Raw genomic sequence first — 26,324 nt, 5'->3', positions numbered from 1 at the left:
AACCCTAGTCTCACCCAAAGTGCATGTTATAATATTCCAAACTTATCGACTTTCATCGAAACCTATTGTCTTCAATTTGTTTAGCTTCTAAGCCTTTCCAACCATCTTGGTACTTGTTATTCATGATCTTAAATATTTATAACCCCCAAGGAAACATGTTGATCTCATTTTTGAGCTTACATCAATTGACTTACGACGTACTTTTGCGTACGAAAATATGGGGTATAACAATAACCATTTTGACCACCACACCTATCGCATATACTCCACTCATATGTTGAGATTGCGCGTACAATCCGTCCCTGGGAGAATTTAAATAATTTTACCATGAGTGTGATCCTCCACAATAAGGACAAGGGTCATCAAAGTATGAACAACTGTCATCTGGTCAATTTTCATTATGTGATGCCATTTTTAAAAACAAAGAAAATAAACAAGAAAATTAATAAAGATAAGAAAAATAACGACACAAATATTCACAAGTTTGGACCAAAGCACATGTGCTTACTTTCCAATCAAACATAAACACTTGGCAATTCAAAATAAAAAGTTCAACTTTGAATTGGCACTTTTATTTTATCAACTAAAACTCAAACTATTAGCTACCCAGCAATGACGCCAATATTGATGACGTCCAAAACACACCTCTATAAGAGATATATTGCAGTCGTATGCAATATAATTTACCCAATTATGAGCCGGGGTCGAATCCCACAAGGAGCTATAAAGCGGTTTAGTTGACTCAGTCACTAAATAATCTAAGTTGAACAAAAAAGACTAATACTTGGATTTTATGGATATTAACTAATGAATTAGATTCAAGTAACTGACAACAAACTAAACTAGAAATCGAGAATAACTTAAGATATTTGTAGACGATAAAAAGGCCTAAGGTAGAGAATCCCCCAATTGCTAGGCTAGCTCTGAGTGAAATCCTGAAACTTTGTTTGACATCATTCTATCAACCTTGGACCTAAAGTTGTTCGCTAGAGTTTTTCAACTACTAACAGCATAATTCTTAAACTATTTTTCCCAAAATAATCAAGATAATAAACTCGTTCAATTCTAGGTCACAGTCGAATCATGATGTCCCCATAACAAATTTAAATTGTGTTAATTAGTTCCTTAATTCAGCCCGAAGTACTGTTATTTGACAGATCCCAACCTTGTTAATCTTTTCCAAGAATAACAAGAAATAGGGCCTAAATAATTGCAAGCTCAAACAATTGAATTCATTAAAACTGCAGCTAAACAAATAGAATAAGTATCAACGATTCAGGAATATTTACTCAAAATCACCCAACAACAAGTTCATAAATATCATAGATAGAGAATTCTGGTACTTATGTTTATACTAAAATATAATGATTATTCTCAAAAAAATCTTCATAATAAAAGAAAATAAGGGAAGTTGAGAGAAACTTTTAAAATCTTCAATCGGAATAGTTTTTGGACTCTTCTGAGCCCTTCCTTGCTTCAAACGTAATGTTCTTTTCTTTCCAAGTCGAGATATTGGTTGGGGAGGCGAAAAGAAGCTTTTATATCGTGTAAAATTTCCTCCAAAAACTAAAATATCCTTATAATTTTTGCCCAAAAATTTCTGATGGCGCACTGCGTGCACCACGTGTGCTGACCTTGTCTAGATGAGCGCACATTAGAGGAAAAATGTGTTATTTTTGCACTTTGTTCTTTTCTTCAATTTGAGCATATTTTCATCCCAAAACTTCAAAAATTCCTTTAATTCTTCTTTCAACTCCCTATCAACCAAAAGGCGTCAATTAGGCACATTTTTGGTGAGTTTTAACCACTAAATTATTCAAGAACACTTGAGAATGAGGTTAAATTGTTATCAAAATATAGAGAATTGTGCCAAATATTAATTATATTAGCAATAAAGGGATGTTGATATTTTATCACATTAATCCTAATTCTCAGCATAGATAATACAAGGATTGCTACTCCATCTTTATTTGGTATAAAATTATACAGCAATTTCTGTATAATAGATTACATATCCATAAAATAAAAAGGGTAACCAAACAAGGGATTAAACAATGTGTAGTTTCATATTATGATTATCATTCCTCGTTCATCAAACCAAGCAGCTTGTTAGGATCAAAACTCGGGTTATTATGTGAATTAGACATAGCAAGGTTTGTACAATAATAATCGTATAAAAAGTTAATTTGATCCATCTCCTTCATATAATTTATAAATAGCTGAACTTGCTCTACTCCATAAAGAAATATTGTAATTGGTTGAATTATTCAAATTACCTCAATGGCTTATATACCTTGATCTACTACATTTTCTAAGTTGGCTCTCCAATCAAATTCCTCCACATGAAGTCTTCATTACTCTCAAATTGGATACTTCAAATCAAACTCCAATTGAACCTTATGTTTGTACTAGTTTGTCGGGATCAAACCCATAGGAATTAATCAATGTATACCCTAAATTATGATAATTCGTACGAAAATTTAAAAAACAAGGGAGATACATAGATTTACGGTTTGGTTATTAGACTTATGTTTGTGGCTGGACATGAGCAATCCATGATATATTGGATATAATTTAAAATAGAACATAAAATTAGAAACAACGTTATAATAATTCCAAAGTAACACAAGACAAAAATAATCTCGCATAATTTAATTCATATAGTGAATATGTCTTGAAAGTGGTTCACTAATGCAATCTCTAATAATCCCAAAAGCGACACAAGACAAAAATAATCTCATATAATTCAATTTTTTTTTTAAGTAAAGGGATAGTATTATATTAATAATAGTAAAAGATTACAAAGTCCTTCCATAGTCCCTAAGGACATTAGCATTGCCAAACTTGGCGAGTTTTTCACACACAGAAGAAACAACATACTTAGAACTAATACTAAGACCATACTTGTCCTTTGACAATTGAGGTTCAACAAAACAAGGCAGAAGTGCATGGTAAATACATTTAAAAGCTTTGAAAATTTTCACTGCTTCCTTAGCCAAGAGATGGGCCATCACATTTCCTTCCTTGAAGTTATGCCTCAGGATTGGGAGCTTCAACTGGTGCATTAACCACCTGCATTCAAAAATTAGATTAGAGAGGTTTGGGTTATTTTCATAGAGTAGTGATATAGCATCTGTTGAATCTGTCTCTATCTCTATCTTTGGGAATCCCAGTTCCTGAGCAATTTTTAATCCTTCATGGACAACCATTAATTCACAATGTATGACTGATGAAGCATAAGTTGATTTCCAAAAGCCAACGATCTAATCTTCATTGATGTTTCTAAACACGCCACCAAGGCCAGCTTCCAGTGTATATTTTGAGAAGGCTCCGTCAATATTTAGCTTGATAGTATCTGGTGAGGGTTTGATCCATCTGATCTCAATTAGAAACCTTCTTTCTTTGAAGGGGTTTTTTCCTGTGAAGAAGTTGTATTCCCAGGCTTGTTGTAGAACATCAGTGTGTTAAACCTTATAATTAAGGTTATTGATGTTATTATTATTTCTATTCTTCTAGATATTCCAAATGAAGAAGGGAAATATGGTTTTTCAGTTATTAGCATACTTACTTTTTTGAATAAAATTTTCTTTTAGGCTAATCAACCAGTTTATACCTTCCTTTAACTGGATAGTGGGGATACACATGTTTTTCCAAAAAAACTGAGTGCCAGAGTAGTGGAGGAATATGTGTTGTGCATCTTCTAAATTGTCTCTACAAACTGTGCAATCTTTGTCTATATTAATGCCAATGCTGAATAAGAACGCTCTACAAGGAATGTGGTTATGCATGCATTTTCAGAAGAAGAATTTGATTTTGTTTGGACATTGAAGATCCCAAATCCAGTCAAAATTAGATTTTGGTGTGGTATAAGGATTTATGAGTTTGTAGCACGATTTTGTGGAAAAGAGACCGCTAGAAGTGACACCCCAGGTCATAGTATCCCTTTCAAAGATCTTATTAAGTGTATGATTTGCGATAACCTTGTTCATTAGGTTACTAGGAGTTTCAAAAGAGATACATGAAAGGTCCCATTTATCGTCTTTAATAATATCTCTAATAGAAGTGTTGAGATCTTTTTTTACTAAGAGGACCGTATATGTTATTTCTTAAAGCACTTGAGTTGTGGATCCAATTTGAGGTCCAAATGTTGATTTTTGAGTGATAGTGGGAGTGCCAAAGGATGCCATCATTACAAAGTTTCTAATCTTTTAGGATAGATTTCCAAATGAAAGAAGTGGTGTTGGTTGATTTTTTATTGGCGTACTTGTGCGGGATGAGTTGAGCCTATGGGGTATTAGGGCTTTGTAACAGTCTCAATGAGAGACCTGTTAGTAGGGCAATAATTTTGGAAGAAGATTTATGAATGCCAAGGCCTCCTTCTTGTTTACTGTTAGTGACAATATTCTAGTTGACTAAATGGACTTTTTTTAAGGTGGTGGTGCTTCCCCAAATGAAATCCCTTTGTATTTTATCAATTTGGTTTAGGATTTTAACTGGGAGGTAAGTATATTTCATAGAATGAGCGAGGATAGCATTAAGTGTGCTAGTAGCAAGAGTTGTTCTACCAGCCATATTGAGGAAGGAACATTTCCAGTGCGACATTTTGTTATGTAATTTGTCTACTATGAATTAGAAGTCTCTAGGCTTAGAACTATGATTTAGAATAGGGAAGCCTAGGTATTTTCCAAATTTATGACTAACTTTCATTCCAAAAAGGTTTGAGAAGTAGGTAGAAGTATCAAGAGGATAATTTTTTGGGAGGATGATTTTAGATTTAATAAAATTGATGGATAAACTTGATTGAGAGTAGAAAAAATTCATATAGGATTTTATGCAATTGCCAGTTTTTTTGTTGGCCTTGCCCATTAGAGTTATATCATCCGCAAATAGAACATGGGAAAGAGAGGGACCTTTTTGAGAGATTTTAATCGGGTCCCAATTTAAAATGTCTATTTGATAACTAATAAGTTTTGAGAGTAATTCTAAGCACTGGATGAAGATTTTGGGGGATAAGGGGTCTCTTTGGCAGATACCCATACTGGGACTAAAGAAATCAATAGTTGTCCCGTTAACAAGGATTCCCATTGAGTAGGTACAAATACACTGCATAATTAAGTTAGTGATTTTAAGGGGGAATTTGAAGAATCTAAGAGTTCTATAGACAAAAGACCATTCTAATCTATTAAAAGTTTTTTCAAGATCGATTTTACGACATGTCAAGGATAGATTTTTTGTTTTTATGATTATTCATTAATTCTTGGATGATAATAGCATTGTCACTAGATCTCATGTTTTTAATGAAACTAGACTGGAGAGGACTAATGAGGTAAGGAAGAATAGGCTTGATCCTGTTAGTAATGATTTTAGTGATTATTTTGTAAGAGGTATTACATAATCCAATAGGTCTAAACATTTTGAGGTTGTTTGCATTAGAAAATTTTGGGATAAGATATATAAAAGTTTCATTTATACCATTAAGCAGTGTTTGGGTATCAAAAACCTTATGACAGTAGGATTCTATCGAATTTTTGATGATGTGCTAGTATTTTTAGTAGAAGAAAGGATGAATTCCATCCGGCCCAGGTGCTTTGAAGGGTTTGAAGGAAAAGACAACCTTTGTAATTTTCTCATTTGTTAAGGGAGTATCAAGACTACTTAAATCAATATTATTGTGGTACACAAGATCATTTAGGATGGACTTTCTATGAGAGATGATTTTAGAGGTTGTGAAGGCATTAACAAAGAATTTGAGAGTATGGTCTAATATTAATTTAGGACCAGTAATCCATTCACCATTATTGTTGGTGAAGTATATAATAGCATTATGACGCTTACGATTAGAAGCCATTAAGTGGTAGAATTTTGTATTTGCATCCCCATCATTTAACCAAGAGATTCTGGAGCGTAATTTCCAAAAGTCGTATTCCATTTTCAGAATATTATTGTAATCTAATTGGAGTTTAGATTCTAAGTCTTGTAAGAAGTAACTTCTTTGATAAGAGGGAGAAGATTGAATTCCATTGAGCCTAGCTAGGAGTATTTTTTTCTTTTTGAAAATATCTCCAAATATCTCATTTTTTCAGTTCATAATAGTGTCTTTGAAAGTAATTTGAGCATCAGTTAAACTATTATTAGACCAACATCATTTAACAATGTTGATGAAGTCAGGATGTCTACACCAAATAGTTTCTAATCTAAAAGGTTTATTTATGAAATTAACATTTTTAGGGGATAGTTGAACTAATAACGGGCTATGGTCAGAGTGTGTTCTGGGCAGATGGATGACCATAGCTTTGGAAAAAATGGATAGTTAGCTATTATAACAAAAATCCTGTCTAATCTTTTCATAATTAATCCTCTAGATTTTTTCCTATTATTAGTCCAAGTATACTTACATCCTTTATAACCTAGGTCCAATAGATTGCATTTGTTAATTCTATTCCAAATATTGTTACTTCTCCTACGGTTGATTGGATTACCACCAAATTTATCATTTGTTCTAAAAATGTCATTAAAATCTCCCCCTAGGAGCCATGGCTTATAGTTATTGTTATGAATGCTTTCAATATTATTCCATAGATTACATCTTTTTTCTAGGTTAGTACTAGCATATACCGACGAAAATAACCAAGTAGTATTAAAGGGAGTTACCTTTACAGTGGCGTGGATCTCTTGGTTCCTTCTTACAAAATCATGGACTCTCATTATGATAGCGTCCTACATAATAACCATACCCCCAGCTTGACCCTCCGTTGGGACCTTAACCATTTCCGTAAAAGAAAAATCATTCAGTAGGGTGATATGATTTTTTATACGGGTTTCTAGCAAAGTAACCATGCAAGGTTTGTGAGTATCAACCATTTCCCTAAAGTTGATACGGAAGTTGTCATTGTTACCACCATGAATATTCCAAATGATGATGTTAGTAGGCCTATACATCATTGATACATGATTGTTGTTTGAGCTATTCTCCATTCTTGCATGGAGCATTGGGTTCCTCCTCAGAGAGAGAACAAGTATCATTACATGGCTCCCCACTGTTGGGTCTTGTGGTAGCCTGATGTCCATTGAGAACTTGTGAAAGGCTGGGGGGCAACTGAGTACATACCTCTTCTCTAGCATCTCCCTGAAGAGATAGACTTTTACTTCATTTAGACTTGAGAATTCTATTATCTCTTCCGATCCTAGTAAGTTCATTTCTTCCACATTCTCTACTGGTGGCTCTTCTTGTTGTTGTGCATTGGGATTGATTGGTTGTGGTGGTGGGATGTTTACTAGGGGAGCTGCTTGAGCTTGGTTCTGGTGGAAGTGTGGGCTGCTGCCCATGGCGTGAAGATTGGGTTTAAGTTCTGGATCTCCCCTGGGGGAAAGAATGGGAGATCTAGAGACATATTCTGTGGTTCGAGGGGATTGAAGTGATGGGGGAGGTTCCACCGATTTCTCATGGCTTGAGCTTGGTGTGCATTCATAGTGGGGGCTAGTGGGTGAAGTATGTTGTTTAGCCAAATGTGGTTGTGGTAGTTGCTCATGGCCATGTGCATTCCCTCGGAATAAGTTGTGCTAGAAAGTGAGAGTTTTTGAGAATGGTCATTGTTTCCTGGCCATCTAGGATCATGTTGAACGTGACTGCATGGCCCATCAGTTCTTGTTCTATCCATGATAGAGGTTGGTGATCTTGAGGGAGAGATGGTTGGATGAAGAAGATTGTTTAGTTTCCTTGTTGGTTGTTCAGATTTGGAGGTGGGTTGGCCATTGTGTGAGCTCTTTGGTACCTTAGAATTTGCATAAATCTGTACCCCCTCCTTTGTGATATGGGAATTCTTGGCATTATGTATATGAAGGGGTTGATTTGTAGTGATAGGATTATTTTGTTCACTGGAAGGTGGAATAGTTTTGGTAGAGAGATTTTCTAGGGTGTTAATGATTTGGTCTATTTGTATGCTTTGCTTGCATGTTTGAGCAGAGATTTTAAGCTGATTTGGTATAGTAGTAGGGTTAGGCACGTGTTATTTGTAATTGGCCAAATATTTAATGGGTGGGGGCATGTAGGACATGTGTTGTGGGGCCTGATTTTCATCCATGCAATTGTTAGAAATGTTATCAATCAGTTTAGGATAATTAGAGGGATGGTTATCGAAAGAAATAGCTTCTCTCCGGTAATTAATATTATTATTATCTGATTTATTATCTTTGTTATTAAAATTAGTGGGGAATTTAAAGACTGCATGTTGGGTAATTCACTTACCTTCATGTCAGACACGTTGCCACTGGGAGGTTTTGTTAATGCCACGTTATTATTGTCTAAAAATAAATTATTTTTAGAATTATGTAAATCATATTCTTTTATTTTGTGGGCGGATTCTCCAAAGTAGAGAATTTGTTGCTACAATTTACGTAATTTCTTTGAGGAAATGTGCAATGATTAGTCGGAGTTTTTTTGTTACTCATAGATTGAGTGTTTGAGAGGATAAAGTTAGTATAAGGGGTTTGAGTAGAATACTTACCCGGTATTGGATGAGGTAGATTTGATTGAATACCTGGATTTTGTGTGGTTTTAGAACCTCTTCCATTGGTTCGTTTTTTCTTGGGGAACTTAACCATCTGCCATGCACTGCCATTAACCTCGCTGACATTGCTTACTTCCTTAGAGTGAGGATTTGAATTACCTGGAATGGAGTTTATGGCTGGCAGTGGAGTTTTTACATAATGGCGCCTCATTGCCACATGACCTAGTCTCCCACATTGCTTGCATAGAGTGTTCTCACCCTCGTATTGGATGATTTGTTTATGGTGACCAATATTGATGAAGGGAATTACAGGAACCACTTGCAAGACATTCACTATGTGAATTGAATTATGTGGAGTTTTCCTAGCTTCTCTCTCTAAAACTTTTCCTCTAGCTTCTCTCTAAACAAAGCTAATCTTCATCCCTTCAATTTCAAATACCATCGGAAATGGATCCAATCAATAACATTTTTCATATTCCCCCTAAACCACCAGATAAGAATACTAACACTCAAAAAGAAAAAAATCAAAGCTTTAAAGACAAGCTTATTGAAGGAATACAACATTTCCTAACATTGCTGAGACCCCTACATAAATTAGTACTACTACAAAACTCCAAGAAACATATCCTCTACCCATACACCACAAATATTTGCTCGTAAGAATTCTCTCTACCATTAAAAGCTATATTATAGATGTTACTACTTACTAAAATGTATATATGTCGAGTAGGTTCGAACAAACCAATCTATAAACCAAACCAATCCAACAAAAATCGAAATTTTCAATCTCGATTTTACTCAAGTTTTTTGGTTTTTTCTGATTTTTCAGATTTATTTTAGTACAATCTTCATAGCATAAAATATAACCTATGTTCCAAATATTTCTTTGGTTCTTGTAGGATACAACTATATAAGGTATTACCCAAGAAAATAACATAAAATAACGTGAATATTGTACCAAAATATTCAACAATAAAGATAATAAAATAGCATAACATATATATAGCTAATTAATAAGTCATAATAAAAATGAACATAATCTAAAAGTATTAAGTCATGCTAAAATAAGTAAGACTAATGAGTAGTAAGTAATAATTACATGACTAAATAATTAAAAAAAAATAAGCTATGCATTTTTACTGTCTAAGCCAATGCAAAACTAAAAAAAATAGATATCACATACTATTGTCATTCCTAGTATTGAATTGAATTTCTTTTGTTAGCATAAGTATTGATTTAGTTTTACTTTGGGCCTTTTGAGTTGCTAACATTTATGATCTATAAAACATATCGGATCATCCAGAGATTCTAAGTCCAAACAAATAATATGTTAAAAGAGAGAACTATGAAAAAGTTTAATTTTTTTTTTTGTAAATTACATTACAATATGTGTGCAATATTTTTTAAACTTGTATACATGTAATGTCAGATTGGTTTGATTTCAGTTTGACTTTTTTAGGTAAATCCAAGCTAAATCAATTGTGGTCGGATTTTTTTCCCAACATCAAACCAAATCAAATCATAGTCAATTTTTTCTCATAATTTGACTCGAATTATCGATTTGATACGTTTCATTTGTACACTCCTAGATGTTACCAAGTAAAAAGTAAAGGCCACAACTTAACGCCAACTTGTAATCTTTCTCTAAAGTAAACGTAGAAGTCAAATATGATAACTATATCTAGGGCACGAAACTAACAAAATTACTTTTAAGCGTTTATTTTTTCATTTTTAGAAAGAAAACTAAATTAAAATTCAGCAAAATTCAAACATACATTTAAGTGGATCTGAAAAGAGCTAAATAGTAAAATATTTCTTCGATGTAAAGAATGGTAAATGCAATGAATTGCCAGTGTATAAATCTTATTCAACTTTGGAAGAATTGAAATTGTATTTCATGTTCAATATTCTCCAACTTATTTGGGAAGGCATAATTATAATTATTGTTGACCAATATTCGTAATTAACACGAAATAAACGGTATAATAGACCAAAGATAAAGATGGAAAGGCTAATTTCATGTTTCAAAATCAACTTAGTGAATATGAATTCATAGTTCAAATCATAATAAGCTTTTTCATATCATTATTTACTCTCATATAAACTATGTGGAAAAAATAATAATAAAGGTTAATGTGAATTTTTGTTTTTTTTAATTAAAGGGTTAATGTGAATGGAATCGTGTATTTACAAGGGGCCACGGACATGTAGACCAAGTATAGATGGGCCTAGAAATCCGTCCAAAATTTATAGAAACTCGGACACCAAGTCCATATATAAATAGGAAAAAGGGAATGACAAGCCTTTAACAGCCAATAGCCAGTTAGCAGGCTCGGCTTACCGTCTAATAATCACCTTATCCGGTCACCGGTCACCCTCTATAAATATAAAGCCAAGGGTAGATAAGGCTCTCCTCCTCACCGCCATTACCTGCCCCTCTCTCTCAGATCCTCTCATATATTCCTCCCTCTCTCTCTCTAGAGATCTCTCTCCATAGAGCCCAGCACTACTCACTGAAATCCAAATCTTTACGCATACAAATATATAAAAGCTTTCTTCTTTCAAAAATTTGGCGCTTTACAATTGATAAACAACTCTTTCCTCTTTTTTCTCTTTCTTGAAATAACTGGAAATTCACGTACTGAATCTTTAAACAAAAACCTAGATTTACAAATTTTGATTTCATAATCAGGTGGTTAATAGGTTGTGGTTCTGAATCTGGTTGGATCTCTGTGTTTATGGATCTTGATTGGAAACCCTAATTGAGCAAATCGCGTTAAGATTTAACTTGAATCAAAGAAATTGTAATTTTAAGAATTTGGTTTTTGAGATTCTTGACTAAGTGGAAATTTGTGGGTATTTTGAGACCGGTGGATAACGAAACAAGGGGAATGGCTGAAGTGGGTCTAGAAGGGAGCCAACCAGTGGATTTGTCTAAGCACCCATCTGGGATTGTGCCTACTCTTCAGTAAGTTCTCTCCCTTCCGTCCCCATTGTCATGTCTTAAGGAGGGAGTTAAAGGTTTTATACATTGAGACTCACGCGAATGTAATTGTACACAACCGAGGAAACGATTTATTGGTTGAATAGTCAATATAAGTCAATCAGATTGAACCTACCGGAATCTGGTGTTATAACCTATGTATCCAAAGCTCGAATTATTTTCTGCTGATGCAAAAAAGAAAAAGAAAACAAAAGAACAAAAGGGTCATGTTCTTCTATGTTTTAAATATTTTGATTCATACCCTTCTTGGCTTTTGTGCAAAGGAATGAGTTGAACATTGTTAATTTTTGAGATGCTTAAATACATTCTTTGCTGCAATGGTCCTTTTTTCTCAGATGTGTAGCAATTTTCAGTGGAGCTAAATGTGACAGCCATCTGCATAAGAGGGAGGGTGGGGGTATGTGGTAGCCATGTTTTTTAATGCTCTTCAAGATTATCCTAATTTCCTGCGGGAAACATTAGGGAGGATTGTCGTGGTCTGTGATAACTTTTGCTGGTGAAGCAAGTGAATTTGATCTCACATAATATTAGTCACCACACATAAGTGAAATCATGAACTAATCATAGATGAGTAGCTTTTGGCGGTTGATAGGTTTCGGAGGATTAGATTAGTGAACCCCACTTTCAAGCAAGCTGTCCGGATAGAGATATAGAAAGAGAGCAGTTTTTCTTTATTGTTATGTAAAATTTGGCTGATGATCCAAGATTGTAATGTGGAGACATATATTCATGCTTCTTATATGCAAGATCATCCTCTATATGCTGGGAGTTGATGTTAAATGCGGCCAACTAACTATAAGCTGATTCTTGATTTCAGGAATATCGTCTCAACTGTCAACTTGGATTGCAAGTTGGATCTTAAAGCTATTGCATTGCAAGCACGTAATGCTGAATACAATCCAAAGGTATTTGAGTATAAATTCTTGATTCACATAGGCAAATCTCTTATGTGTTATCTTTTTTGATTACCATCATTTTTTGGGGAAGAGTGTATCTATATCAGGTCATGTTCGTCAAATAGATTGGTAACACTTCTCATTCCTTAATTGATAATGGCCCTCTCACATCACCCTGCAGCGTTTTGCTGCTGTTATTATGAGGATAAGAGAACCAAAGACTACAGCTTTGATTTTCGCATCTGGAAAGATGGTAAGCCTTCTCTTTTGTTATGGATGCTTTTGTAAGTAATCTATTCCCAGTATTACAGTTTGCTCCATTAGTTTCATGGTTTGTCCATGAAAACATTTCCTAAACCTAAATATTTTACTTTAGCCCATTCTACTGGAAAGTTTCTTCAATGTAAGGCTGTTCATGCTGGGCTTCTTTGCTAACGATATATTATCTCTTGGAATTAGGTTTGCACCGGGGCAAAGAGTGAACAATCATCTAAGCTTGCAGCAAGGAAGGTAGACCATATTTCTTGATTGTGAAACCTGATAGGGTCCTTACATATAATACGAGAAACTTAACTCTTAACTATAATGTGGATACGGGCATTTACAAGTGACAACAATTAATGTTTTGAAAATTCCTGAAGAGTGATGAAAAAACACGAACATGTGGGATCTGGTAGAAAAAGATACATACCAAAAATTAGACAATATTTGTCTAAGAATTTCTGTTCTGTCTTCTATCTTACGCAACATGCAATGTTTTGTCTTTCAGTATGCAAGGATAATCCAGAAGCTTGGGTTCGATGCCAAATTTAAGGTATATATATCTCAATATATTGCCGAGTTTGCGTTCTTCTGTCTGTGTGTGCCTGCAATCTGATTTTGGAGATAGACTGTTTCTTGATCATTGGTTTCAGTAGACTTACTAGTTTATTTGGTCTCTTGAATCTCTTGGTGCTAGGATTTCAAGATTCAGAATATAGTTGGATCCTGTGATGTGAAATTTCCCATTAGACTTGAAGGTTTGGCGTACTCGCATGGTGCTTTTTCAAGTGTAAGTTACTTTTCCTTGCTCCATGTTATTCTTTCTCCTTTTTCTTTTTCTTATCTCTTGATATCCCAAGAGAAAGAATAGTGCCGTTGTTATTTCTTTCATACTGAGATGAGATGTAATGTGGTTCTGCAGTATGAACCAGAATTGTTTCCAGGATTGATATACCGAATGAAGCAACCCAAGATTGTGCTGCTCATTTTTGTGTCTGGCAAGATTGTCCTCACTGGAGCAAAGGTGAAACAGGCCTCCTTTTGTCTCTACTGAATAACTGATACTTTTCCATTATTGCATAAACCGTTGACTATACTCACTACAATTTCCTTTTTTTAGGTGCGGGATGAGACATATACTGCTTTTGAGAACATCTACCCTGTGCTTACAGAGTTCAGGAAGAACCAGCAATGGTATGCTACCTGCTTATCTTTATTCTGCTTTTTGTATTTTCTTTCTGGATGGGTTGTATGAAACTAAAGGCAAAACAAGAATGAGAGAAAATATAGACCTTCTGCTGTAACTGTGCAGATACTCATTTGAAGGAGCAAGGTTGAAGTGGGATCACTATTTGGAAGCACGACATACAGAATGTGCGACAAAGGGTCTTATGAGTGGAGTTATCGGCTCTTCTCTTCTTGAGTTGTGAGTACTTGAAGCAACAATGTGGTTGAGGACCATATATGTGTTTCTGCCAACAGGTCGACTGTGATACTGCTAAAATTTCTCCAAGTTAGGCCCAATATTCTGGTTTTTCCAAAATCAGGTCATCCTGAAAACCTACCAATTACAAAAATAAAAGTAGAATCATGACTTGGTAGTGTGAAAATTATGAATGTTGTACCTCAGAAGTTGGAAGTTTGTAAAAGATAGAGAGGGTTTAAAAATATCAGAGATAGAAAGAGGAGGGTGTATTTGCTGTTGTCAATTGCGTTCATTAGGAAAAACAAATTTTGCATTCCTTTGTTATTTAGATGTATACTGGGATTGTGTTATCTGCTTAGGCGCGCAAAAAATCTAAATTTAAGTCAATCAACTGACAAAGAGTTTTTAAGTCTTGGCGATGGCTCTCTATTTGTTTGCAATTAAATTTCGTCTATTTCATTTGTTTTCATTAGTTAGATCACTTATGCAAGCAAGCGTCATGAGAATGCAAGAATACTTGTATTGTATTATTGTTTCATAATAAATCTCATATACAATAATACGTTGTGCATTATTTTAACAATGCTAGATTTTTTATTTTTATGTAGAGATCAAACTTGTTATCCGACCAACAACAACAACATCAAACATAATGTAATTCCATAAGTGAGGTTTGCGGATGACAGTGTGTACGCAGACCTTATCCCTACCTTCAAAAAGGCAGGAATGTTGTTTTCGATAGTGTTACCAGACCAACCAATACGAAATTTCTTTTAACATAAATAAAGCTAAATTTTTTATATTATATACCAACAGATTTAAAACACATTCGTTAAAATATATAGATAAGGCAATATACAATGTTTGAGGAAGATTAGAGATGGTTTGAACTAGTTTGAAGTCAAATTTATAGTTAAAATCGAATTTAAAAATTTCTGTGCCCACGAGTATACATGGATACACATAAAAAATATAGTTGATATATATAGGATAGATAAATAATACACAAGAAGATACACATCTCATCTTCTTTAATGTTCATCTTCTACTTCAATTTTGGTTCAAATTTCAATTCAAACAACCTCAAATATCCACCAAACCGTCCAAAAATTGAGATTGAAACCTCTTGAGGTGTACCCAATTTATTCTAACAACACTCACGTGAAATAACAAAATTACGGTAGTAGTTGAGCACTAAAACCTAACTTAATTATAAACATAATGGAATTAAAAAAAACGCTAGCTACTAACACCTAATGCAACTGTAAACACGACGGAAATGAAAAAAAGAACATGTTAGCAGTTGAGTACCAAAATTTTCATAACTTAAATAAGCTAAGCAACACAACAGAGTTAGGCTTTCTCTTCACGGGGTTGCGACCAACTCTTCCTCTTAGGGTCCTCACTACAGCGTTCTATCTAATTCACTTTAAAAGAATCACATTACAATTTTTAGTTTTAATATTTATCCTTAAAAAAAGATGATATTATCTGGTGATTTTATTTGTCTAACTGATATTGATCTTTAAGAGCTAACCATCAACTTGATTAGCTTTTATTAATACCAAGATCGACTAGAAAGAAACAAGACGAATACGAGCTTAAATGCAACATAATAAAATAAAACAAATTAATGGGAAAAAAAGTTACGGAGTATAGGATTAGCATCATCAATATACAAAAAGGAAAGACTTACATTCATTGAAATGCCAAAAGCTAACTTAATATTGGTAGCATTTAAGTATTGGCAGTATTTAATGAATTGACTAATATTCGTAGCATTGTTGCTCTAAAAGGCCAAACTTGATATTTTTCATCCTTTAGCTTAACATTAAAGATTCACTTCTAATTATTCTTATTCTTCATTCTTCATTCTTCTTCTCCCTCAGTGTCGACCAGTTCGCACCCCCCAAATTCCTCTACCGTTTATTCTATTTCAATTCTCCTCCCAGATTCAAAGCCGATAACCACTATTTGTATCAAGAAGAAAAAAAATAATACATAAAGGAATTATTTATTTGGAGGCATATGAAAACCATTTTGATGGATTATGATAAGCAGCGGAAGCAATCCCAGTATCAAATTAACATGTAATCTAGACAACTAGTATATACGGAGTTTTCCGGGTTACCTCTTGAAGCGTGAACACAACCCTTCAGTCACGTGAGCCTTCAACTTCACATCGTCTCAATAAATCTCCACCACCCGATCACAATCTCCGAACTTTCCACGGCTTTCTACTGTGTTACCCAAATAATATCCGAAAATAGTAATTTTTGTGGGCGAAAATCTCTAGGAAAATGGCTGAAATTTCGGCCGCTGTCTACTGCTTTCCTCTAGGTGAAAAATCTTATGTATTTATAGCACAAGTTTTAAGAGTTAAAACCCTTTTCCAAAACATGTTGGCTTTTCTTTTTCACCAAGAAAATAATTTCTTCGTTTCCTATTATTTAGGCACAACAGTGACCACAAAATTTAATTAACAAGGCTTTCAATTATGGAATTAATTTCTACTTTTCGAAATTAATATCCACCATAATACATACGAATATTCCACTAAAAATTTGTAATTGCACTTCTTATTCAATTTCAAAATTCATCCATTAAATATTATTTAACTCTCGTGTTAAGATTCAGTTACTAATCAATTCAATTAAATTACTAACAATTTAATTTCTTGATTATTTCCTTTGGACTTTCGCTTAACTTATTTCATGTGTCGGATATAAAATCCATCACCCGAGTTTCACATGAAAATTTATAAGTTTTCATAAACGTGTATCATCAATCTCTAAACCGAGACATGAATTCCATCATCTAACTATTATTTTGCCAATGTACATCATTACTATTCAATTTACCAGGCATATTAACCCACGAACGAATCTCGCATTTTAATAAATCAAAACAATAATAATATACATCTAATAATAATTATATCAAGATTAAGAGTATAAGTACATTTAATGGTTAGAGAACTTATTTTATTAAGTCAGTATAAAATACTTATCTCTACTTGGTCCGTTCAATACATATAAATTAAAATATACTAGCACAAGAAGTTAGAATTAAATCATTCCCATAATCAAAATAAATTATATTTAATCTTGTGCTACAATCATTCCTGATGATTCGTCCAGTTCCATCATTAGATTGTGAACTCAAACTTGATACTTATAAGAACCGATGATTTAATCTTCCGTGTATAAACTAAACTCTATACACTAAATCATCTACTTAGCAAAGGACACACACTAATATATGATCTATCTAAATCTTTATCAAAATTGGATAAGCAATTATTTCATAATAAATACTATATCCAAACCGTGGTTAATAGTATATATCCCAACACATTTGCTCCATTAGAATGGAGAGAATTGAGTTTACTGTCGTGCACTAAAGATGTTCACTTAGTACGTTGTTGGATCATTAAATTAGAAAGAAGGTACTAGTATTGTCTCAGTCATATCCTCATTTCACATGTAATTTCAATCTAGTGGTTGATTGAAAACTTTAAAAATAAAAGTCCATCATTAAAGGTCGTTCGAAGCTTCGATTTAGGTATTGAGTTTTTCGAGTTGTTAGTTGTTTGGATTGCATATTGTTCTAATCGATTGAAAACAACAAGAAGAGTACATAACTTAAAATTTGAAGTGATTGAAATAGATTTGAGCTAAATTGAAGTTAAATTTCAGAAGATGCTCAACAAAGAAGAAGAAGAACACGTGAAACTCCATTGGTAGGATTCATCTGCATAACAATATATAATATTGTATAATAATGTATAAATACCTTTTATATACTATTATATACAAGGTTGATACATTATTTACATGTATTTGGTGGATTTCTCATATTTTCTTCCTTTTCTTCTTCTTCCTACACACATATACATAGTGTATCACAAAACATACTTTTTATTATTATGCTTATATATCTTTATACACTTTTATGCATTTGTATTCATAATGTACCTCCTTATATAAGAGTATATAACATTGTATAAAAGTGTATAAGCATTTCTGGCACACTTCTTGTACGATTTTCAGTTGCAATTCTCGTTCAAAATCAGTCCAAATGTCTTTAAATAACTTCAAATTTTGTAGACAGTCTCTTTAGACTATTTCTAACAAGTCTAAACAACACCTACTTTAAATTTATCACAAAACTTATTTAAGCTTATTCAACAATGGTAAGTTACCTTAAAACCCTAATTTTCAGTACCAAATGGATTTAGTTTGTAGAACTAATGTTTGAGTCACAATTATTGATTTAGAGATTTGGTTAGAAGCTTGAGCTTTAAAAAATCTAAATAGCAATTTTGAGAATTTATTTAAAGTTGGATGCTGAATTTTGACCTATTATTTCAGGCTACAACTTTGCAAAATTGTATATAAGCCTCATAATTACAATTTATGCGTGTGGATTGTATTTATATGTAATTCTCTCTTTGATTTACGTGCTTTAGTTTCGTTTTTATGTTCTAAAATTAATGTTACTTTTCTACACTTGATATGTTTTTAATTTCAACAATTTTCATACCCTTAAGAATTGACATGATATATTTAAAACCATAATCCAAATAATACTTTTAGTATGCTACCTACCTTTAGTTTAAAATTATAATTCAAATATCTATCTTTATATTCTTAATCACATCAAAATAACACGGAGGAAATTACTATATATTATATTACTACTTAGAAATGTCAATTTGAAGTGGAGGATGTGAATTGAAGAAAATGAGAAGTTCAATTTACAGACTACAGTCACGTGGTTGAAAGATGACTGCCAAAAGGAGATATTTCTAACAAGGAGCCGTGCAATACTTGTGGTTAAGAGTACTTTTCCGCGAAGAAATTGAAGCCAAAATGCAAAAGCAACGAAACTGCCACTTTCCTCGATAGTACTTTTAGCTTCAATGCTTATACCAAACCAAAATGTGAAAAACAATTGTCACATTCTTAAAAATCATAACGATCATTCTAATTTCGTTGCCCCTACCCACCCCCGGCCGCGGGAAATAAAAATATCTGCTTCAACAATGGCGCAATTCACGGTGAGAGGGCGCGTTAAGCCACTGTTCAACGGCGATGGACTCTCCGTCGGCTTCGAAGTTACCGGTAGTCCTTTAGGTCGCCGCTTTAAAGTTGTACGTGGTGGTGTGCACTGCAGTGAGGCTCCTTGTTCATCACCGCTACAACTTCAGGAACTCAAACTCCGGTTTTCTGGTGCTCGTAGTAGTACTACCAGAGTCTACGCAAATGCTTCTTCCTCATCAATCGGAAAATCAAAGAAGTTCCGCTTGAATGATCAATCGAATGGGATGAAGGAAGAGGTTTGGGAGGAAATCATAGAGGAAACGGAGTTTGAGAAGGATGAGCTTTCCACTTTCAGAGGCTTGGTCTTGGACATATCTTACAGGTGTGGGTGTTTTCTGGTGTAACTAGTACATTCCCTGTTTGAAAATTAGGGTTCGAGTTCTTTTTGGGAATGATCTTGTTTGAATTCTTTTGTAGAGTTGATAAAATAAGTATTCGTCATTGGAGTATACTGTACTAGCATATAAAATCTGACCAAGTGAATTATTTAGTCTTTAGTGTTTGACTAATACTATTTGTCATTATTTTTTAATAAGTATGTTTGGCTAATGTTATTATTTGATTGTTCTTGAAAGCCCATGACTAGTTTTGTTCATGTGAGATGTCACATGTTATAGGGGTAAAAGAGATTGAAGAATTTGTAAAGGTTATAACTGTTGAGGTACAATTTTTTTTGGCAATTAAACAATTTTATTACCAAAGTATAAACTATGTACAGCTCAAGAAATAAAGAAAAACAGTCTGCTGAGCTGGACAGAAGGCCCCAGCTCAGCTCTTATTTTATATCCTACCAATTTCAAGTACCTTCATCTCTACTATTACAGTTCAAGGATAAAAATTCAAGTTTTTTAGTTTTCCCGCTACTGATGGCTTCATCGACCCCTTATGAAATACATCTTGAACAGTCATCTTAATGATAGTACCAACATCCCTTTTGTTGTTCATGAATACTCCTTGATTCCTCTCTTGCCAGACAGAGTAGACACTCCCGGCTAAAACCATCCTGTACAGCTCAGCCTCTGGATTCTTGCCATTATAGTTAACTACAGCCCAGTCAAGTTCATCATTCCAGCTCATTACTTGCCTCTGAATACTTTGCCATTGCAGCAGTTTACTCCATATTTCAGTAGCAATTGTGCATTGAAAGAACAAATGTGCTATACTCTCAGTTGCCCGGTTGCATAAGGGACATATATCAGATGAAATCACTCCCCACTTATACATCCTATCTCTTGTGTACAGTCTTCCATGAGCAGCCAACAATACGATTAATAATGATTTAGGTGTACCAATATTATTGCAAGTTATTCTTCTCCAGGGAACCTTAGGATACATCTTCTTGATAGAAAAGTGCTCCATGTTGAGGTACAAATTTCTTCATCTTTTGTGGTAAAGAAGGTGGTTTCCTTGAAATCAGGATGAAGAAGAATGGAGGATGGAGGTCTTGGGTAAAGAAAGAGGACCCCCAATATTCTTATGCAATGCATTTGGCTGAAAGTATTCTACTTTTTTGGATTAGGCTGGTGCCGTACATCTGAACATAGAAAAAGTCTGCTTTTGTTTTTCATGCTGCTATCTTTCGTCATTTCTATTTGTTTTGCATTATATCTATTGTTTTAAAATTTAAGTAGTTACTGGAGTGGTATACCTCTTTTTGAATTTGTTGTCAAGTCTAATTACTTTTTGCTTGCTAGGCCTGTTAATGTTGTCTGCTGGAAACGGGCTATTTGCTTGGAATTCATGGAGAAGGTCAGACCATTTATTTCTTGCTGTTGTTAGAACTCCTTGTGATTACTACATTTATTCCTTCCTGTGGCCTTACCGATCAAAACCAAAAAAAAAAAAAAAGAATTTCTTCCTGTTGCCTCAATAGAGCCAGCGTCAGATCCAAGATATAAACTCCATGTGTAATGAATTTTTACACAAATTTATGTTCCGCGTTGAAAGTTCAGGGTTCATATGAACCCGTGCATCAACCTTGCGTCCGCCCCTGAATAGAGCTGTGTTTAAACAAAAAGGCCGAATTTTTTAGATGGCAATAAGCGAAACTTCGTGGGAATACTAATTGCTTGATTGTTAATGAGTTTGAAAACAAGACTGGTTCTATCCTAAACTGTTAGAGCCTTTCAGTCTCTTTGAACACAACCTGCCTCGTCCCCTCATAGTCCTGCCATCTTGCGCATTGGGAAGAAAAAGAAAGTTACCCTATCCCACTCAGGAGCTGGAGGTATTGTTTCCCCGTTAAACGCCAGATATGTGGGTAAATTTCGGAGTTGACACCTCTCCAAAAGGCTTTATTTCTCTTTGATCTAATAAAACCCTAAGACTAGGCATGGTTGCATCAAAAGTTCAGTTACGTTGGCTGAGAAGTGCTTGAATCACCTAATACATGAACTATATGCACGAAATCAGCCTTGCAAAAGTTTGATGTACTGTAATAATTCTGTAGCTTATGACATATAGACAAAAGAAAAAAGGATTTTCATATCCCTGTGAACAGCATTAAATTTTTTTTGGATTTTGTTAGCTCCCTGATCTTAGCATAGACATTGTATTGGAGCCCTTTTGATGTTGACAATTTTTTGTTTTGTTAGCTGCCTTTTCTTTAGCATAGATATTGTACTGGAGCCTTTTGGTTCCTTTAGTAACTATGCATCTTTTTCATGCCTTAATTAATGATATTTACTTACTTCATTGGAGTAAGGTCTGCGTACTCACTACCCTCCCCAGACTCCATTTGTGGGATTATACTGGGCTTTTTTATTGTTGACTTGTTGTTGTTGTTGTTGTTGTTGTTGTTGTTGTTGTTGTTGTTGTACTTCATTGGAAAAAAAAAGAAGTAAAGAAGGAAAAGAAAGCCTTGATATCTGAGGTTTTCTATTTCAAACTTAGTAGTGATGATATTATGCATGAATTTAGGATGTAAAGTTGGGATTCGAACAAGGAGAAATGAATTAATATTTTCAATTTATGCTTACTAAAAAGGTTGTTTTGTTCTTGTTACATTGTGCTTAGAGTCCAGTGGATGTGATGGTGGAGGTCACGATTCCCATTGCTGATTGCTGATTTTGTGGTTGTGTACATGCTGATGATTCTTTTCCTTCGGGATATTGTGGAGTAGGAGAACTCAACTCTTGTTTAGATGGGGAAATTACCTTGTACAAGCCCTTCTATTAAGTGGAAGGGAAAGAGCTAAGATAACCAAATTTCCTTCTCTCATGAACCAATCTACAGTGAAGGTTCCAATTCGAGGTGACTCAATCTCAAAGATTTAAAATCATTTTACAAAAATAGGTTCCCTTGACCCCAAACTTCAGGTCACTAAGTTGACTATCCTTGGAGAGACAAGCTTCTTAGAAATTAAAGCTGCTAAGCTTCAAAGAATCAGTGGCTCAATGTGCAGTGTTAACTGGATATTTAAAATTCAACATGTAATGTCCGGACACGATATTTGCCAGGGATTATGTAAATGACTTAATAACCTTATTTGCTTTAGACTTAAAAGTTTTAATCCTTTAATATTACAGCATTTTTCATACCAAGAAAAGTATTAGCATTATCAACATTCTAATCTGAACTAGTCTTCATGACCAGTTGTAGTGCATATTGTGATTTCTAGTTCTGATCAAGTTATTATTGGGTGAAACTGTAAAGCAACTTCCCAGCATCTTCTTTTTCACATTATTTTCTTTTTGATATAAAGCTTTTGATTTGTTCTTCACAGGCTGATGTTCTGGAGTATTATGATCAGACTGTAAATTCACCAAGTGGCTCCTATTATATTCCTGCTGTATTAAGGGTATGCCATTAGTCAGCACCAATGACATTCTAAGCCTTCTTTGTGCATTTCAACTGGCATCATTGGTTTATTATGCTTTCTTTCTTCTTTATATCTTGATTTGTCTGTTCTTTTTTCTTACTCTGACATCTCGGTACTTCCAGGTTCCTCATTTACTTCAGGTTGTCAAACGGAGGAGAATAAAGAAAGCTCTCAGTCGTAAGAATATCTTTTATCGGGACAACTACATGTGCCAGTAAGTGCTTTGCCACCTTTTTGATGCCTGTAGTGGTGCTATTTAGTTCTGGTTAAAAACTGATATTAGAACTGTTCTACTTCTCCAAAGGAATGATCAACTGTTTTATTCTCTGAAGCAAAAATGTACCTGTAATTACTGTTGTGTGTTTGACAACAGCAAGCACGATGAAGTGAATAAGCAAAAATGAACTCTTATATCTCCACACAGAGTTCCCTTTTGGCCCCTCAACGGCCCTTTTCCCATCCGTATTGAGCTCAAAAAACATGTGGAGTATACTTTTGAAATCACATCTATTGAATCCTACTCAGGCACACCAAAAAAAGTAAGGAGATGCCATTTTTCCTATCACTTTAATTGAGGCAAAGATGATTAATGGTTCTCATTCTTTTGCACACAAGGACCAACAAGACTTAAAATTTTCCTCCTTTTGATTGGATTCTTAGCTTTCGGATTAGCATAAATCACAGATTCCATAGTCAGAAAGCAGTTTTCTTGGTGGCTTCAAGGAGAAATTCTAAGATATAGAGTGGCATTTAGGGGGGGAAGAAATGCACATCTCGGTTGCTTTCTCCACTACTAAATGCTGCAAGGCCATAATAGATGCTCATTCCATGTTGCGAATTCCTGCTACTCTACCAGAAACTTTGAATGTACATCCTCTGTTATCTCGAACAACCAAGGAAACATCTATTGTGGATGACTTTTGCCACTAAACGCCAAGCCAAAGCAACTTTGAAGCCTATTACAAATTCATCAACAATGTTATCATGTTTTACATTCACAAAGATCTCCACCATTGAGCACAAGTAACCGCCTCATCAAACCTTATTTCTCTTGTCCTTGTTTTATCGTTTATTCTCAACAATTTTTCTCCTTAGCTGCCCTTGTATTGGAAATCCGAGTAAGGTCTTGGTTTTGCTACTATAAATGGGACAGATTTTATGAAAGCTACACAGAGACAGGATGTGTCTTGAGCTCTCTTAGCTTTTCCTGTACTTGTGACTTGGGAGATCATGATTTATAATCAATGTCCTAATACCTTTTCCTATATTAACAGATATTGCTCTTCGGATGAGAACTTAACTATTGATCATGTTCTGCCAATTGCCCGTGGTGGAGAATGGACCTGGGAGAATCTGGTAAGATTGCCTATAATGTTGTCTAACTCCCGCTGTCACTTAATTATTTTTCTATGCAGATAATAATGTTTGTGCTAATTCGGCTTCAAAAGATTGCACCTTTTGTCCTTATAAAAGGCCATGACTGGTTAAGCATAAATTTGAGTTGGTCAAAATCTTGATCTAGGTCGGTCTAATTCGTCACTTGATTTCTGCTTATTTTGATTAGGAGCAAAGGATGTGTAAAAAAGCTATGTATTATATGCCGACATTGATCATGCACAGATATAAAGGACAAATGGATTTGGTAGGTAAAATGTGGATAACATACTAGAATTGTCTCAACTAGTCCGATGATGTTGAAATTCCTTGGGAACAGGACTGACTAGAATGAACCAAGTCTCAGAAGCTGGATGGTGCTAGTCTAACGATTATTATTGCGTGAGCACCAGTTTTTGTGTAATTTGGTTTTGCAACTTGAACTATCTTGTAATATCTCAAAGCTTAGTGAAAGTATTGCAATAGATGAGCTTAATAAATATCATCTGCTTTGTCAAAAAGAAAATTTAAAGATTTAATTAATGTTGTAAATTAGATTTATATTGCAAAACAACATTTCATTATATCTGAAGTGGCAACTCTTGAATGAGGCTTCCCTTTTTCCTCAGTTCTCACTTCAGATAGTGTGTATTTTCCTCCCCCCCTTCCCCCTAACTTAAAAAGGTTTGAAATCCTGTTAATCCATTTGTCTTGCTTCTGTTCTGAGCTTGAAAGATGGGATATATAGGCCCACAAGTTTTTCGCTGCTGGAAGTTCACATTGGTGCTTAACATTAATATCTCTTCCAATAGGTCACTGCCTGTTCCAGATGCAACTCAAGGAAGGGTCATAAGACACCCGAGGAAGCAAATATGAAGCTTATGAAAGAACCTAAGGTATTACTGATTCTTATCATAGTACCTTAATAGCTCCAGAACTGTGACAAAGCTTCTTAATTGGAAACAGTTTCATATATATGTTACCGTTTTCCTTGTTTTTTTTTCCTGTTTATTTTACTTGTTTCTCGTTCTCCTTTTTTATGTTTCTTCTCTGAGGTGGTTTGGGGGTGAAGTATCATGTTTAGCAAAAAGGGTCAGCAGAAATGGCAGTACTCTTGTTTTACCAGATAAAAGGCTGCTTAATTGTGATCTTGCAGGCCCCTAAAGAGTATGACATTCTTGCTATACCTTTGACCAGCTCGGCTATAAAAATGTTAAGATCGAAAAAGGGGACACCGGAGGAGTGGCGGCAGTATTTATCAATGCCGTCAGCAGCCCCTTAGTATCAACGTAAGGATCCAGCTTGTAAATTCTCTTCCTTGTGCAGAAATGATAGCAGTCGGAAATTCAATCTGAAATACCAAAACTCAGTTGTACTTCTATGTACCTGTAAATGTTTCTCTTCACCCCTACGTGGTTGTATATATGATAAATGCTCAAAGGCTCTAGTAAACCATTGGAGTTTCTAGTAATTGTTAGTATGCATAGGTGATCTTATTCATTGTTATCCTCCATTGAAGCAATGACAAATAAAAGGAGATCTCGACTTGATCCTTCATAGTTGCAAAATATAGTTGAAGGTGCATTCTCTCCTCTAAATAAGAAATGAAATGTATAAATTGTAGAGGTAAGGCACCTTATATATCTTTAAAGGAAATCTGTTATCTTCTTGGATCTGTCTTAATTAAGATAAAACATGCATCATTTGACTTAGTCAACAAACCTTTGCCACACTAATTAATTTATGTAGTTTCAATTTTGATTTGGGAAAAGAAAACTACCACATCTTTGATATGAGAATTTACTTATACGATATCCCCTTTTATTGTTTTACTAGTTGCGAGCCCAAGCTCAATTGCATAGTTAGGGTAGTAAAGTTGTGCTACTTAATTTTTATTATCATAGAAGTATAAATAAAAATCTCTTTTGAAC

At 34.4% G+C, this 26,324-nt stretch overlaps 2 protein-coding genes across 3 annotated transcripts; both read left to right on the top strand.

Annotated features, from left to right (window-relative positions):
- The first annotated feature begins 10,920 nt into the window (after positions 1–10,920).
- On the top strand, positions 10,921–14,503 carry LOC104241905 (TATA-box-binding protein). 2 transcript variants are annotated; one of them, XM_009796865.2, is made up of 9 exons: positions 10,921–11,475; positions 12,329–12,416; positions 12,589–12,660; positions 12,867–12,917; positions 13,177–13,221; positions 13,366–13,458; positions 13,591–13,692; positions 13,789–13,862; positions 13,981–14,503. In XM_009796865.2, coding segments are annotated over exons 1-9 (603 nt in total). In that variant the 5' UTR covers positions 10,921–11,398; the 3' UTR covers positions 13,982–14,503. The 2 variants fall into 2 exon arrangements, with proteins under 2 accessions (XP_009795167.1, XP_009795168.1); XM_009796866.2 differs by having other exon boundaries at positions 10,942–11,475; positions 13,959–14,503.
- Positions 14,504–18,953: 4,450 nt separating this feature from the next.
- LOC104241904 (uncharacterized) lies at positions 18,954–25,961 on the top strand. Its single transcript, XM_009796864.2, has 7 exons — positions 18,954–19,521; positions 20,894–20,948; positions 22,924–22,998; positions 23,142–23,233; positions 24,294–24,375; positions 25,206–25,289; positions 25,550–25,961. The coding sequence occupies exons 1-7, from the start codon at positions 19,019–19,021 to the stop codon at positions 25,673–25,675; spliced, it is 1,017 nt and encodes a 338-aa protein (XP_009795166.1). The 5' UTR covers positions 18,954–19,018; the 3' UTR covers positions 25,676–25,961.
- The last annotated feature ends 363 nt before the right edge of the window (positions 25,962–26,324 follow it).

This window comes from Nicotiana sylvestris, chromosome 3, assembly GCF_000393655.2.
Source record: "Nicotiana sylvestris chromosome 3, ASM39365v2, whole genome shotgun sequence".
Classification (NCBI taxonomy): Eukaryota; Viridiplantae; Streptophyta; class Magnoliopsida; order Solanales; family Solanaceae; genus Nicotiana; species Nicotiana sylvestris.
This window is presented reverse-complemented; position numbering and strand designations above follow the sequence as displayed.